The sequence below is a fragment of the Thermobia domestica genome, chromosome 12 (genome assembly GCF_964235325.1).
Source record: "Thermobia domestica chromosome 12, izTheDome1.hap1.1, whole genome shotgun sequence".
NCBI lineage: Eukaryota > Metazoa > Arthropoda > Insecta > Zygentoma > Lepismatidae > Thermobia > Thermobia domestica.
The window spans coordinates 96,309,386-96,326,031 of record NC_137465.1 but is presented as its reverse complement, the minus strand read 5'-3'; the positions used below and the strand labels follow the sequence as shown (position 1 = coordinate 96,326,031).

Below are 16,646 nucleotides of genomic sequence, written 5' to 3'. Positions count from 1 at the left end.
GTTGCTCAAATCTGATTGTCACATAGCACATCTGATACAGGATCATGAGAAATAAAAATGTCCAGACTTTAAGGTGCTATGGACCAGACGGATAGGAGCTACGGAGTTACAAAATTTAAATATCCAAAAATTTGTATCATGGAAAGTAGTAATGGGGTGACCCTATCGCACTCTTGATTATCCAATTTGGGGCCACCATGGTCCATAGCGAATGAATCAGGGAGATTTTAGCCCGGGATTGCGTCACCTATTGAGATTTTGCTTATACTATGCTTATTCAGGGGCCATGCACGCTGGTGCGAAGAGTCAGAGGTACCTTGGCCCGGCTATGATTTCATTGAATTGAGAGTTTTGGATTAGAGGTCATGATGATTCTTTAAATTTACGAAAAATATGGTTTTGATGATTTATTACGTTATGAAATACAGGCTTACGAATGCTTTTTATTTTTCGTTCCCTTTTATGGCATAAAATTTGGAGATCGTTATCCCTTTGATGAGATGGACTAACACTGGTGCAAATGAAATCTTTAGTTTTACGTCCCACGATTATGCCAGTTAGGCTAAAGGAGACGGTGACGATGAGAAAGGAATGAAAGTATGGGAGGAAATTTGAGTATCCTGAGCATAATGTTGCCCACCACAAAACTACTTTCGCTGGGCTTGAAGCAGGGACCCCATACAACAGAGGTGAACACTCTACTTCATTCGCACCAGCGTGCATGGCCCCTGAATAAGCATAGTATAAGCAAAATTTCAATAGGTGACGCAATCCCGGGCCAAAGCATCCCTGAATCATTCGCTATGGACCATGGTGGCCCCAAATTGGATAATCAAGAGTGCGATAGGGTCACCCCATTACTACTTGGAATTATATACAATTAAAGTAAATATCTTAAAAACCATTAAAGCAATCAAAACAAACGTTGCACAATATAATGAGAACAAAATGCTCTATCAAAAACCACAAACAGTGTTTCCGTAGATGAAGCAGTGTTGCCAACTCAGCATAAAAATATTTTGCTGGACTTTTATGAAAGAAAGGTCTTCGAATAGAAATAAATACATTTTTCGAGACGTGACGTCACTTTTACGCCACCGCTTCAAGAAGAGACATACTAAACTCTTGATTAGTACACAAGCTAATTCAGGAGCGGTATCCAAAGTTTTATGCTTGGTCTCAAATCAAATCCCGAAAAAAAAAACACATAATACACGCAAGCTACTTAGCAGGGTAATACCCTTCTTCTGTGGAACGCCATTCGTTAAAAAAAAATCACATATTTGCCAACGAGTAAGATATGTACTTTGGATTTTCAATGTTTTTTCTTTTCTTTTTTAAGGATAAACAATTCTACTGTATGTTAGATGTGTATACGGAACAACGTATTTTGTCATTCATCATTTTCTTTAAGTTCTTTTAAATGATTATTATAACACAAAATGATGTATTTTGTATTTTAGGATTCATAATTGTTGTAAGTTTATTGGGTCTAAGGGATTTAAAGGTCTCGGTTCTAATGAATTTAAAGGATCTATTGGTTTTAACGGCCAAAATGGGTCATATGGTCAAACGTCCAAACGGGTCATACGATCGAACGGATCAATTGTATAATACGAACCAAATGGGTCAAACGATCCTGAGTTCGTATTCGATCTGGTAAAACCGAATGCATCGCGTACGAGTGAGTAGGTAAGTACCCGTTTCTCCGAGCATTAGTTTCCACTAATAAAATAATAATAATAAAGTGGAAATTACCTCTCCTAGTATGTATAAAATTTTGCATCTGATCAAAAAAATTAAGTTTCTTTTATGTAACTGACAACATTGAAAACCCACCAAGCTAAGCTTATCATCTCATGAAGCAAACAATATTGACAACTCAAACAGAGTTAAATGTAAGAGATCAGCATAGTGCGTGGCCCAGAACAAATGGAAACATAAAGAGCTGCAAATAATAAAAACGACAATAAAAGAAAATTAAATAAAAAGTAATTAAATAAAAACGAAAGATGACCAACTTAAGAAACTAATACACTAATATCTCCTTACACAAGAAACATTTAATTTTTCAACAAATAAGTAACGTATCTACAACAAAACCATCCTTGAAGAAGATTACACAAATTACAAAAATGTTAAAGATATGCTACATTGACTTGATCCCTAGTCTTCCGTAGCAAGCGTTGCTATCGGCTGAAGGAATTCCACTCGCTTTCTCTCGCTTAGCAACAGCTGAACCCTTATTGGCTCAACGCGTGGGTATGTGAGGGTGTGAGCTTTAGTTCGCATTTTTGCCACGGCTCAAGACATTTTGGCAGCACAATAAGATTAAACAAATTACAGAAATGCTAACTTTACCTTTGTAAGAGCCTATGTACTTTAAAAGTACCTCAAGGAAATGTATCTCAATAAATAATTAAATCAATCAACTAAGTTAATTTATTATCAAGTGACCATCAACAATAGGTTATACACGATCCAAGTCCGTAAGTACTTATCAGCCGACATCCACGGTTTTGGGAGAATTTTAACCGATCGTATAATTTTTGGCATACAACATACTGTGAGTTTAGACATATACCGTCGTCACTTTTGGCGATATAATTTTACAATCAGCAGTGTATTTAGTAGTTTAATAAGGAAGAAAACATGCAAAAACACGCATGCTTTTATAAACAAAACTAAATATTTGAAGACAATTGAGGATTATATTTTATGAGAAGGAGGGTATTAAGATAAAGATGTTTAAGCAAACAATATAGAACCCTTTATTAGCACAATTCATTTTTTGTTTTCTTCTCTTTCTTTATATGCATAACTCTCATACATGAAATTCTTTCAACAAATTATTAAATCATGTTTTTGTGCAAGAATAAATATGAATTTATACTCAATAAAATTATAAATTCATAGAAGAGGCTTGTTTATTAAGTAGTAATTTTAAATTTAGCTTGAATGAATGAACGATTCAGTTTTAGTGGCGGAGTCAGCACAGAGGCTATTGAAGGTATGACTCGTTTCTATTGTCAAACTTACAATAGACACTTAGTTGGAACTACCGAGTATTGGAGCAAGGAGTTTACACCCTCTGCCACCAGGAAACACAGTAATAGTCTGCGTTTGTTTGCCAAAGTGGGGTGCCCATGGGAAGCGTGGCGAAAGAAAAATACAGAAATGCAAAATAATGCGATTGTCATCTTTCTCCACATGTAACCAAGGTGTAGAGCTTCCTCGTGGCTAAGCAATTAGTGTACATTCCTTTGGCGTTTGAGACCTTGGTTCGATTCCCGACGGGAGCTCATGTTATTCTAAACCCACGTTAACCTGTAAGTCCACCTCTCATATAGCCACGCTACTGAAAGGAACGCTAAACTGAAAACCAAAAATCAAAACCAAGGTGTGTGTGTGTGTGTGTGTGTGTGTGTACGAGAGAGAGAGAGAGAGAGAGAAGGGTCTATTGAGTTATCAAAAATGTTTTGGAATCTGATGGTATCCGATACAACAAAATTCAAGCTCCCAGTACACAGCATATAACCAGAGGATGGTAGGGAAAAGATAAAGCTGTTTGTGTAACGCCAAAATATGGCAACGGGGCAAGCTGCTCCACAACTGAAGGATCCGCATGCTTTTGTGATGAGACACAGGAATACAGGCAGAATTCAGTCCCGTAGAAGACTAAAGGTGGCAAAGTTGCGAAAAGGAGGCGTTGATAAGTCCACTAAGAATTGTCGAAAATTCTATAAACAAGTCATATCGTCGAAAAGTAATTTTTCTTCAATATTGATGAAGCAAACAACGAATGGGATGCGTTGGAGGTGAATGTCAATGAACATATCTCCATTGCACCAGTTGTACAAATCTCTATGGAAGAAACAGTACAACTGAAATCTAAATTTCTAAGAATAATAAATTGACAGGCTATTTCGCAGGATTGCCTCCAGTGATTGTGACCAATGGAGTTCTGAACAGTGAAATATCTATTTCTTAATGTCTGTGGAAAATTCTCTTCTCATGGCGTCATCACATTATGTGCACAGCACCATCCAGGTTCTTGAGGACGACCACATCCAACATGACACGCGCGTGGATGACCCATCAGTAACCCAGTGGAGACCTATTGAGCTGTTCTGGGCTCTTATCGAAAGGAATATGGTTGCTAAAAGACTCCCCTGCGGGAAAATTACACAGTTTAAGCGCAATTGGACTCTGATTTCAAAACAGATGGCAGAAACCACGATAAAGCTCTCTTTGCCAAATACAAAGGGAACTGCGCTGTCAAGGATAGGAGGGTCCGTATGATATCTGTTAGAATAGATGTCAATTTATATATCTATACAGTAATGTACGATATATAGAGCTTCGTTTAGGGAATCTTGTTTTATTTTTTCCACGTCCGTTGCATTCTGACAATAAACTTAAACTATACTTATTCCCGTTAAAAAAAAAAAATCCAATAGCCGATACTCGCATTCATAAAAAGGTACCACCAGAGCAGAGACAATGATCAAAAGCATTCTTTCTACTGTATTCAAAAACCAACAAAATCCCAATAAAATTGAATATTTATTAGTATAACCATAGGCGTGCGCAACGTGGGCGCCATGAGTGCCTTGGCACCCCCATTAGACAAACTTTTTTTATGTAGAATTATTACAAACTGAGAAGAGATTACGTGTAAATTATTTCCCCTTCTGCATGTATGCCGTGTGTCGCCGACGCAGCGTCGGGAGCAATGACGCTATCTTTTCTTAGGGGAAAAGGGGGGAGGAGGACGACATTCCATATGGTGGTACTTTAGATCTGGCACCCACATTCCCAATGTCCTGCGCACGCTAGTGAGTATAACAAAATTTTAAATTAAACGGATTAAACGGAGGTTGTGAAAATGTCCCTCGATTACTTCAGAGTCTAAGGGAGACAATGATATTGATAGTGATTGAAATAATGAAATGAATAAATTAAGAAGACACGAATGAACCCCCAGAACTCCTACATACTGTGTTTGTTCATCACAAAGCCTTTTTGCGCGATCTGAAATCGAACCAAGGCCCTTTTCACTGGACGTGATCGCACTACCATGAGCCGCCGCCGCACAACAATAATTAAAGAGATAAATAACAAAATTGAAAATATGTAAGAAGAACAATAACTTTTAAATGCAATAAAACCTTTAGAAATTGTTTCTTTTTTTTCTTTTTTTTTTAGCTCCAATACTATATGAGATAAGGATCTACAATTTAAGATGGAGTCCGACCCACCGTGATATGTTCATAATCTCTCGGCAGGCAAGAACACAAATTTTATGTTGGGAGGGATGCAAATTTCAAGGCTTCCAATACTACAAGATACTGCGTCTCTGCAGTACTAAACCCGTGTTATTATTCACATGAAAAGACAATAAGTAATGAAAGTTAAGCACTGTCGTATTCTCAGAAAAATGATAGAAGTAGAAATAGATTATTTTTATAAGAAAAGAAAGACTACAGATAAAGTTAAAGATCAAATCTATGTTGAATCAAATCATTCTTATGCTAAAGAAGTATAGTTTTATTAAGGAAATGTAGAACTGTATATTGAGTTACGAAGTTGTTTGAGCGGGTCCTGATTCGGTGCACACATCAAATACGTGTGGTACCTCGTTCCATTGGGAATAGAACCCAATGCCACTTATGTTAAAGGCAAACAGACTAGCAGGAAGTGCTTCAAAGCAGATTGTTTATAATATCTAGTATACTAATGGGTCGTATATTTTTCAAGTTGAAAGAAGAGAATTGGGTACATGAAAGATAAGATGTTCCTCTCATTCTGTAAAATACATACGTTATATGTATTTTGTATTTAATATGAGATGGACATTGAATACTAATAACTTGTATAACCTCAATTCTTTCTGCTAATACTTATTTTTAAGTTTAAGTATTATAATTTAATGATGTTGATCATTGTTCTAATTTTAGTTATTGGTATTTACTTCTGATTTGTGGTCTGATCGCGGAAAAGGAAGTAATTGTTTTAGTATTATAAAGGTTTCCTCTCGAAGATAAAGGATACTTTCCTTTCGTTAGAAAGGAAAGACTGCAGATCGTGTTTTGTTTGTTGTGGTATTTTTTTGAGTTAAGTCGTTATCCAAGTGATGGCACTGTCTGCACTATGTCATTACTCTTTGGGTCCGGTTCCTTCTTAAGTCTCTCTCTCTCTTCCTTCGTTCCGTTACTCCTCCGTTACGACTCCTCTCTGTTTACGAGGCCTTTCCTCTGCTGACACAAACGTTGTGCGAGGGAAAAGTTGTGTTTGGCGAATGGCCAGGCGAGGAAGAGGCGCCTCCTACTTACTATCTCACAATTCAGAAACCTCCAACGCGAAACCCTTGTTTCTAGCTTGTTTTGCAGTTTGCAAGAGGGCCCGAGCTTTTGGATAAAAGAGGGAGACCGTTTAGGCAGAATTATAATTTCCGCTTGAGCTAAATCCTTTTCGTTTTAACAAGACCTTCCGAAGCAATTTCACTTCCTTGCATATTAAGTTGTTTCCTCAGAGATTTGAATAGAAATCGGAGACCTTTAATAAGTGGTTATAGCAGGATAATTTCTGCAGTAATGGATTGTAATGGCGTACGAAATGAGGCTACAATACTTACAAGATTACAATACATTCTGAATATTTGTAAAATTTTATACTATTTCTTCTCTTGTTTTGTTGTGTTCATGGACATTTTATCTTCATATATCTATCAATAATAATATTTTTTTTTCGTTTTTTTCACAATCAGTGAAATAATTATTCTAGATAAAAATAAGTACTGCCAATAGAGCTTATCTAATACCGCTTAACACAGCTTATAGCCTGATTCTTTGCCTTGATTCTGGCCAAGGGAACCGAATTGTTCGTCATCGAAAATGTTATTGTATAATTAACCAATTCAGTCTAATTTATCATTTTAAAGTTTATTTTGGACTATTTCAATATATTTTTCTGTCAGGCCTTCTGAATAGGACTGTATGTACCTCGCGCGTACTTTTCAGCAAACTATATGATACATCCATATTAGATGTTGTTTTCTTGTTATTATTCACATGATCTGACTTTATTATTCCCTTTCTAGAACCAGATATCTAAATGTTGTCTTGTGCTTAGTAAGCTATCAAAAATAATTTCCTCCATAAAAAGTCCCTGAGGAAACGAACATTTTGGATCTTCCTTCTTTTGCAGGTATGTTAATTTAATTAATTAGTTTTGAGTGCCTAGAAGCTGCATGCCATAGTATTAATATTACATTCTATTACTTACAACTTGAATCCTTCCTTAACCATTTCTTCGTTTTCTTAATTTGTAAAACATTTAGCTTTACAATACATTTGTAAACTATGCACACATGAATAGGGGTGTCCTTCGTCACTTCTGTACATAATCCCCATTGAAATTCAGACAGTTGTCCCACCAATGCACCAATTTGTGCAAACTCTTTGCAAAAAATCAGGGCTCTGGTTATTTAGCACTCTCCTCACATTCCGCTTTACTTCTTCATTTGTTTCGAAACATTCACTTTGCAATGCAGATTTTAACTCCGTAAAAAGATGGAAGTAACTCGGCGCTAAATTGAGGCTACATGGAGAGTGGGGTAACCGTTTTCACCCTAATTTCTCAATTTTATATCGTCATTGCGTGCTGACTTCCAGTGGGCGTCACTGTCAAAAAAAGAGGCCAGATGGCTTATATCGAATTGTTTTTTCCTGAAGAAGAGTTCAGGTTCGACATAAGCAACCTGGCCTCCTGTCAACTGGTGATAAAGAAGTGAAGTGGAATGAGAGGAGGAAAGTGCTAAATAGCCAGCGCCCTGATTTGTTTTCAGAGGATGATGAACAAATTGATGCATTGGTGAGACAACTACCTGAATTTCAATGGGGATTATGTACAGAAGTGAGGAACAACACCCCTACTCATGTGTGCATAGTTAACAAATGTATTTTAAAACTAAATATTTTACAGATTAAGGAAACGAAGAAATGGTTAAGGAAGGATTCAAGATGTAAGTAATAGAATGTAATATTAATACTATGGCTTCCAGCTTCTAGGCATCCAAGATTCTAATAAATTAAATTAACATACCTGCAAAAGAAGGAAGATCCAAAATGTTCGTTTCCTCAGGGACTTTTTATGGAGGAAATTATTTTCGATAGCTTACTAAGCACAAGACAACATTTAGATATCTGGATCTCAATGAAAATTATGGGAAGAGGTGAGAAAGACCCACCCACACATATATGTATAGTTTACAAATATATTTTTGAAAATACTTTTTTACAGCTTAGGGAAACTTGAAGAATATTGAAACTTAGGGAATATTGAACGACCCACGTATATACATCGGATCAATAAATTCCTTTTACTAGACTCTTAATTATTTTGCTAAAAGCCCTGTATTTTCATATTTTAAAATTATTAGAAATTAAATGCTGCATGATCTTTCTTCATTGCTATGTATATATTCGAACCTCGAAATATTCTTTTGTTTTGAAATGTTTCTTCTGGCTATTTCATTTAGTATTCAATACATACAGTATCTACACGATATTGCCTAAGCAAACATCGAATCACTTAACAAAGCCATCTCTAAACATAAATTGAGACCTCTGTCAATTTTACCTCACACAGCACTACTCACCTTATAACGCATTGTATTACATGTTCACAAAACAATTAACACACATGGAAGTGGCAAATAAAGTTTTCTAATGAGAACTGAAATCAACCGTTAACATGGCGAAATCACTAAAATGGAACTCTGTACAAGACGTAATACCATAATTATGAGAGTTAAAGATTTTAAAAGCATGCAAATATAGTTATTACGATTTACTCACTTAACAAAAATGATGATTGTTATGTCTTCCCCATTTATTTCATATTTATATTTGCCAAAGTAAGGACAGTGAGAAGCATCATACGTGAACAGAATATTTAATTTGTATCCACAATTCATTTCAGTGTTCCGAAGTTTTTGTCATTTTGTACATTTTTTACATTTTTGTTACTACTCTTAATTTCCGCTTAATTTATTTAATCTTTGTCAATTAATAATTAACACTTCTTCCAAGTAAATGAAATAATTATTTAAGTCCTTTTGAAAAAAAAATATATAATTAGAACTATCCAGAAGTGTTTACGGCCACATGCCAGTAAACTTTTGAAATGAAATGTTTGAATTCTTTTTTCATTATTCTACTGCAGGGAGAAAGTTTGCTTCTACATTATTTTTGTACATAGTCTTTCTCACTTCAATGCACTTACACCATTGGAACCATTAAAACCACACAAGAAAAAATTTTTTTAGTTGACACTAGCAACTTGTGCATCGGCGATTGGGCGTCTTCATTAGAATTGAACTTCGTTGTATGTTAAAAATTATATATATATAAAATATATATAACATATATATAAAATGTCAGATATTCAGACATTAGAACGGTTCTAGGTATATGCATTGATAACACTAAAAATTCGTAGCAGTGCCATCTTGCGGCTGAAAGTAAAATCTGCGTGGAATTATGTTTGTACGAATTACGTCAGCTTTCGTTGAAAATTGAAACTGGTATAATTCATGCTGACGAAGTGTAGTAAACCAAATTATTTAAAAGCTACTATCAAAGTTTTGCATAGTAAATTCTTAGCTTGTCATAAGAGAATTTACTTGAAGTTATATATCATAAATCGGTGATTCTGTTCTTTGTTATTTCTTCACAATTATTTAAGTAGCGATGAAAATGTTAAATTTGTTTGACATTCAACTTAACTTTTTGAGTCTTTACTGGGATATTTATCTTGAAATTAGATGTATATAGAAACATTCATGGTTGCTGCTATTATACAGGGTGGTAGGAAACTCCACAAAAAAGTTTTGGAGGCGGATCCTTATACGAAGTGAAAGAAAAAAGTTCTAATAAACATGGTTCGAAAAATGTCTCCTTTCAGAGTTATGAACTACCGAAAATTCGAAATATCACGTTTCAAAACATCCTGTCTTAGAATGTATAGGGCCTATCCCAAGCGGTGGAAGGAGTTACACAGGAACTGATATACGCTCTATCTAAATATCCATGTTTGAGAATTCACCGGTACCAGCGAGACGAACGCACCATTAGTTTTTAAACGAGTATCCCTATACTTCAACTTCCTTTCCAAGTTCCTTTCACCGATAACGGAAGATGGTAAAACATGGATATTTAGATAGAAAGCATACTAGTTCCTGTGTAATTTCTTAAACTGCTTGGGATAGGTCCTATAGTTTTTAAGTTAGTTTGAAAAATGATTTTTCAAATTTTCAATGGATCATTTTTCGGTCCATGTTTATTAGAACTTTTTTCTTTCATTTCGTATAAGGAATCGCCTCCCAAAGTTTGTCGGTGGAGTTACCTACCACCCTCTATAAAGAGTAGATTTTCTGACATTAAATTGTTTAAAGAAATGGCATTTTGTGCAGCAAAAATCAAGAATTGCATTGATTCTGAAGTTATAGGATAGGTGTTTAAGTTATAGGGTAGTTGATTCAATTTGAATTAGTTGTTATTGTTGCTTGTATACAGTGTCCAATATCCAATCGAAAATAATAACTCTTAAATTTCAATTTCACGCTACTTGTCATTTAACCTTATGATTTAGACTCGTTGATGAAAATGTATATTAGAGTTTCGTGTGTTAAGAAATTGAATCTTTGAAGCGAATTTTTATCTGAATAGCAACTGCTACTTTCTGCAATTATAAATGATTAGTATGATTAATTATTTTCGGTAACAACTGAATGCTGATTACTCTCTCACTTCAAATAAGGGGGTGGCGTCTTATGACTCTGACCAGTGATGATGCGTTTGCCAAGACTGTTTATTAAACACTCACATTACAACTTCTGTCCACCAAGTGTGCCTTTCATTGACCAAAAATGTGGAAATGTAAATGTGCTAAATCTGGCGAGTATGGCGGATGTGGGAGGCACTTGAAGTATAGGTCGTAGACGATTTTCATGGTTGCAGGAACAGAATGAGGACGAGGGTTATTATGTTGAAGCAAAACAATTGTATTCAGCAATCTCTTTCGTTTTGTGCGTGTTGCTAGCTTCAAATTATTGTTAGAAAGTTTGATATTGTGGTATGAGAGGTCTTGTAATGTTCCAGAATAGGGCCGTTCATTTTATCCCAGAATAAATTCAACATGACTTTCCTTCAGGGACTGACTGCTAGACTTTTTTGGTTTCGGTGAAGAAGAAAGTTGCCTTTCTTTGCTTGAAAGTTTCGTCTCTGGTTGAAAATGATGCACACAACTTTCATCCTCATTGACAATGTGAATTAGAAAAATCCTCATCTTCCTCTTCATAACGCCTCAGAGGCTTTTGACATGTGTGAATCTGACGACCTTACAGTTCCTGCATCAAGTGTGGCGAAACCCCGCTGGCGGATACTTTTCTGTAAGGAGTGACACACTGTGTGTTGTACTGAACCGAAGCTCATGTTCAACAACGAAGCCATTTTTACCTAGGGTGACACGCCTATTTTATTGAATAAGGTGATCTAGTGCAGCAATGGACTCTCTGTCACAATTCGATGAACTTGACCCGGACGGGAAGCATTAGTCAACAAAATCGCACCTTCTGTGAATTTCTTGCACCATTCGTAGATTTATCACTGTGACGGACAGGTGAACTTCATACTTCATTCTCTGATGAATATCAACCGGTTTCATACCTTCACCACATAAAAGTCGACTTACTCTTCGCTGTTCGTCTTTTGTGAACTGTGTAGTGGTTCCACCGTATTGAATCAATTGCGACTGAGTTCGAAGCTCATCTAGCAGCCCTGGTTCTTGCTGCTAGCTCAGAAAGACGTAAAGGACTATGTCCGCAAATTTTCAAGCATCTAGAGGAAAAAGATATTTAATGGTACTTTTGCAGTTTTCAATTTTTTACTCCCTCCCTATCTCTCTCTCTCTCACACACAGATATATATATATATATATATATATATATATATATATATATATATATATATATATATATTTGGTCTAGGAATTAATTCGTGCGGTTGGTACGCACACATTGAAGCTGTAGTACAAACACAAAATACATAAATACCTTAAGAAAAATATTGTCCATCGCTAGCCACCACTTTCGCCCATCTGTCAGGCAATGTACGGATTCCGTGGCGAAAGAAGTCCTCATACTTGGAAGCGATCCAGTCAGAGACCCATGTTTCGATATCTTCTGAAGAAGTAAACCGCTGTCCAATCAAATCGTTGTTCATGCAATCGAACAAGTAGTAGTCCGAAGGAGCAACGTCTGGTGAATACGGCGGGTGGGGTAAAACTTCCCATCCGACATTTTCTAAATAGGTTTTGACCGGTTTTGCGACATGTGGGCGAGCGTTATCATGTTGAACAATAAGTTTATCATGTCTGTTCTCCCATTCTGGTCGTGTTCTGGCCAGAGCTTGCTTCAAATGCATTAATTGTCGTCGATAACGTTCTTCATTCATAGTTTCACCCGGTTGCAGCAGCTCATAGTACACCACACCTTTCATATCCCACCATATGCACAGCATAACCTTTGCACAGTGAATATCTCGTTTTGGTTGTGATGGACCTGGTTCACCTGGTTTCACCCAGGCCTTTTTTCGTTTAGGGTTCTCGTAATGGATCCACTTCTCATCACCCGTAATAATTCGATGCAGAAACCCCTTTCTGCTCTGTCGTTGAAGCAGCAATTCGCAAGTGGTTTTTCGTCTTTCAACGTCTCTGTCTTTCAATTCATGTGGAACCCAAAGTGACATCTTTTGAATCATTCCCATGGCTTTCAAGCGTTTGGAGACTGTTGTTTGGTCAACGCCTAATGCTGCTGCAAGTTGTTCCTGCGTTTGACACGAATCCTGCTCGAGCAATGCTGTCAATTCTTCGTCTTGATTTTTTTTTGGTTGTCCAGCTCGCTCTTGGTCTGCCAAGCCGAAATCACCACTTCTAAACCGTGCAAACCACTTCTGACACGTTCGCTCAGCTAGAGCATGGTCACCATACACTTCCACCAAAATACGATGACTTTCAGTCGCACTTTTCTGCATGTTAAAGTAATGCAGCAGGACACCCCGCAAAAACACTTTATCAGGCACAAATTGCGCCATGTTCACTTAACTACAAACTGGTGTTGTTGACGCTTTAATCCACTGCCCTATACTACGAACGATACGCGATGACAGGGGTTTGCAACACATGTGTGGATACACGGAACTGTGGGACGCTCCGTTCGTTGCGCCATCTCTTGTCCACCCGCACGAATTAATTCCTAGACCAAATATATATATATATATATATATATATATATATATATATATATATATATATATATATATATAGATAGATAGATAGATAGATAGATAGATAGATAGATAGATTGATTGATTGATTGATAGATAGATATAGATATAAATCCTGGGACGTGAACGAAACATACCTATGTAATACTGAGTATTACTATCACCTGAACTTTTAGTCATTTAAGCTCGTTCTATTTGTTTTCGGCAGTTACTATATTTTCTTGTTTTTTCTTAAATTATTTTATCATGATTTTCGTAAAATCTATTATCAAAAGCTATATATTCATTGAGTTTTCTTGCAAGTAATTTAGGGCTACTTTGTGGTCAGTTACACTACAACATTAAAATATATCTTAACTGTTTATAACTTGTAATACCAGCAAATTGTAAGCAATCAAAAGAAACCGTGATATTATTGCGGTGATACGTTTTCATGATCTTTGGGTAAGAATTATGTAAAAATGTTTTTGGTAATATTTTTTATTGTCCTATTTACGAATAAACAGTTAAATATCATGAATTTTTTTAAATAATTATTGTATATGTACCATAATAATTAAAAAAAATTCGTTCTTATAGTTCCTCCGGATATTCTGGATCATCCAACCAGTACTGACATGGTTGTGAGAGAAGGTAGCAACGTAACGTTAATATGTGAAGCAACAGGATCTCCCACGCCTAATATTGTATGGAGGAGAGAAGACGGAAATTTGATTCCAATTGGTGGAAACCAAGAAGGTAAGTATATGTTCTTGTAGGATATTAACATTAAATTTGGTTTTCAAAATTATTCTTAAACCTAGTTTCGTAAGTGTAATCCTACATTTAGCAAAGTTTTCTCCTTACTTTCTTATTAATTGCTAATACATTTAATTTAGAATACCATAATGTCCTTTTACTCTTTTAAGCTGTATGCAAACAACACCTGTTCCAGTTTTTATGATGATGGACAAAGACTGGACGCATCATGTGTCAGAAAATCGTTTTAAAATGTATTACCATTCACAATTTTGTGTTTTATTCTATACTTTATTGATGTTCGTTGGCCCAGATACTTATTTATATTATTCTATAGATTGAAATGTCATCGTCTGAGTTTTGGAAAACGTAACACTATCTGTTGAATCTAAATTTCTTGTGTTGTTAAAAGACCTGGATTTTTTCTTTTCAAAGCAACTAACACACTTTCACTTCGGAATATATTCCATATACAATTATGTGTTCTATCAAGATTGCATCATTTATTAGTAACTTGACGATGTTAGAGATAAAACGTCCTACTCTCCTCATCACAGAGACGAGCCGGAATTTGCCATATAGTTCACGGACACATCCTTTTAATTCTCCTCTCTGGATCACACTTCTCACCTCTATGGATCAGCCCGTTAACACTGTAACGTGCGTTAAGTAATGGCGATCCAGTACCGCAACGTCACTGGCCAAGGAGGAATTTATGGCCCCCTCCACAATTAATTTTCTGGCAAAAATTATGTTAGAAGTGTATAGAACAATTAATCCTTTCAAAATAGTTATATATACACATAAAAATCTAAATTCGAAAATCACAGCCTATGGATTACTCTAATATTATTCAACGATTAAAAGGTGAAATGATTAAGCAATGTTCTAAATAATGCGATTTTAATTACAATTTCTCTCAAATTTATAACGAACAACAACTGTATAACGGTTTCCGAAATATCTAGTAATTTAACAAATTATCCAATTTAAATTCCATAGACATAAAAGCGATCTCCTAATATGATTGATATTTCGAGCATTTAACTATTTGATCTTTACAAGACAAGCTCCATCAGAAGCAAGTTAATTCTGAAAACCAGTGTATAATACGTATAACTTACAATCTATTGAAAACCTATTTAACCACTAATTTCAATGATCATATATAAACTTAAAAAAAAAAAAAAAACACTCACCAAATACAATTCAACTGGTATCATACCACACTATTAATTTTGTAGTTTCGCAAACAAAGTTAACTCTTATATCCAAAATTATGTATTCATTTTTCATTAAACTCGTTATTACAGATTTTTGTTCCGACCAGTTTGATTTCAGCTTCACAATTGAAGCTTATAACTCGTAACGTAAATTTCAAATAGATATATTTCTGTAGATTGCTAGAACAGCGCCATAGTCGGCCTATCTTCCCGACATCTATACAATTCAATACGCTAACTTTAAAAAAAGAATCAGACCCATTACAATACTAGTTGTATAAGAGTTTGCGAATTCGGAAGCAAATCTGATTTCCACTGCACTAATGACTTAAAAAATGCCTACCCCTCAAATAATTCTTCATATACTGAGAGAAGAATTAAACGTAGCCAGATCGGATTAATAAGGTGTGTGGGGTAAAATTTCGTAACCGTATTGGGACAAAAATGTGGATATCTTTGCTACTCAGTATGTGGTTTCTATTTACTTCTTTAGTTTATATTGTTTCTAACAATATTTCCAACTCTTTTGACTTCACACAAGTGTAACAAACAAGAAGTGCTATATTATGTCTCAAACAGTTGTTTTGAACTAATAATCTACCACGGATTGCATAAGTAACTGTACAATTGTTACTGGATATTAATTAAGAATAAGATAAAATACGTTTTACGATTTATGCCTTTTCGTTAATGGAACTGATCGCTATAAAAGAAAATGTCGAATTAGAATGGAGGAGAAAACGGCGGAATGCCAAAGAATCCAACAGATATGATGTTCACCATAAACTAGTATAGTCTGGGATCGAGCCACGATTCTATCGCACCATAGCTCAGCTTTTCACTATTTAATATTAGTACGTACAATGCTGAAAACATGCTATGATACTAAAAATCATATAGTTAGATTCATTCTACGTTTTATAATTAGAATATCCCTTATATACGGAAAATGATATTGAAAATTATTATAATTAATTACGTTCTAGCAGTGATTGATTAATCATCTTCATCTTTGAAAATACAAACAATAATTTAATTTGTACTTAATATTCGTTTATATCCATAACTAACTACATACCGTACTCTAGCCATGTATTTAAGAATTGCTTAACTGTTAATATTTCTCTCAGTAAAATAAAATTAGTGATTTCAACTTCAAATATATTATACAACCAACACACTTCTGGTCTGAAAAGAAAACTATTTGATAACAGATAATGTGGGAGGAAACGCGAGAACCCCGAGGAAACCCACGCACTCGGTGTTTGTCCACCACAAAGTTCACTTGGCGGGGGCCGGAATCGAACCCGGGACGCCAAGCACCAGAAGTGAATGC

General features: G+C 35.5%; 1 protein-coding gene across 1 annotated transcript in view; it reads left to right on the top strand.

Annotated features, from left to right (window-relative positions):
• Positions 1-16,646, top strand: part of LOC145666044 (lachesin-like) — a 589,881-nt gene that overhangs the window by 238,183 nt on the left and 335,052 nt on the right. The window contains exon 4 of the mRNA XM_081733143.1: positions 13,929-14,087. Within this exon, the coding sequence (XP_081589269.1) occupies positions 13,929-14,087 (159 nt within the window). The remainder of the gene's footprint in view (positions 1-13,928; positions 14,088-16,646) is intronic.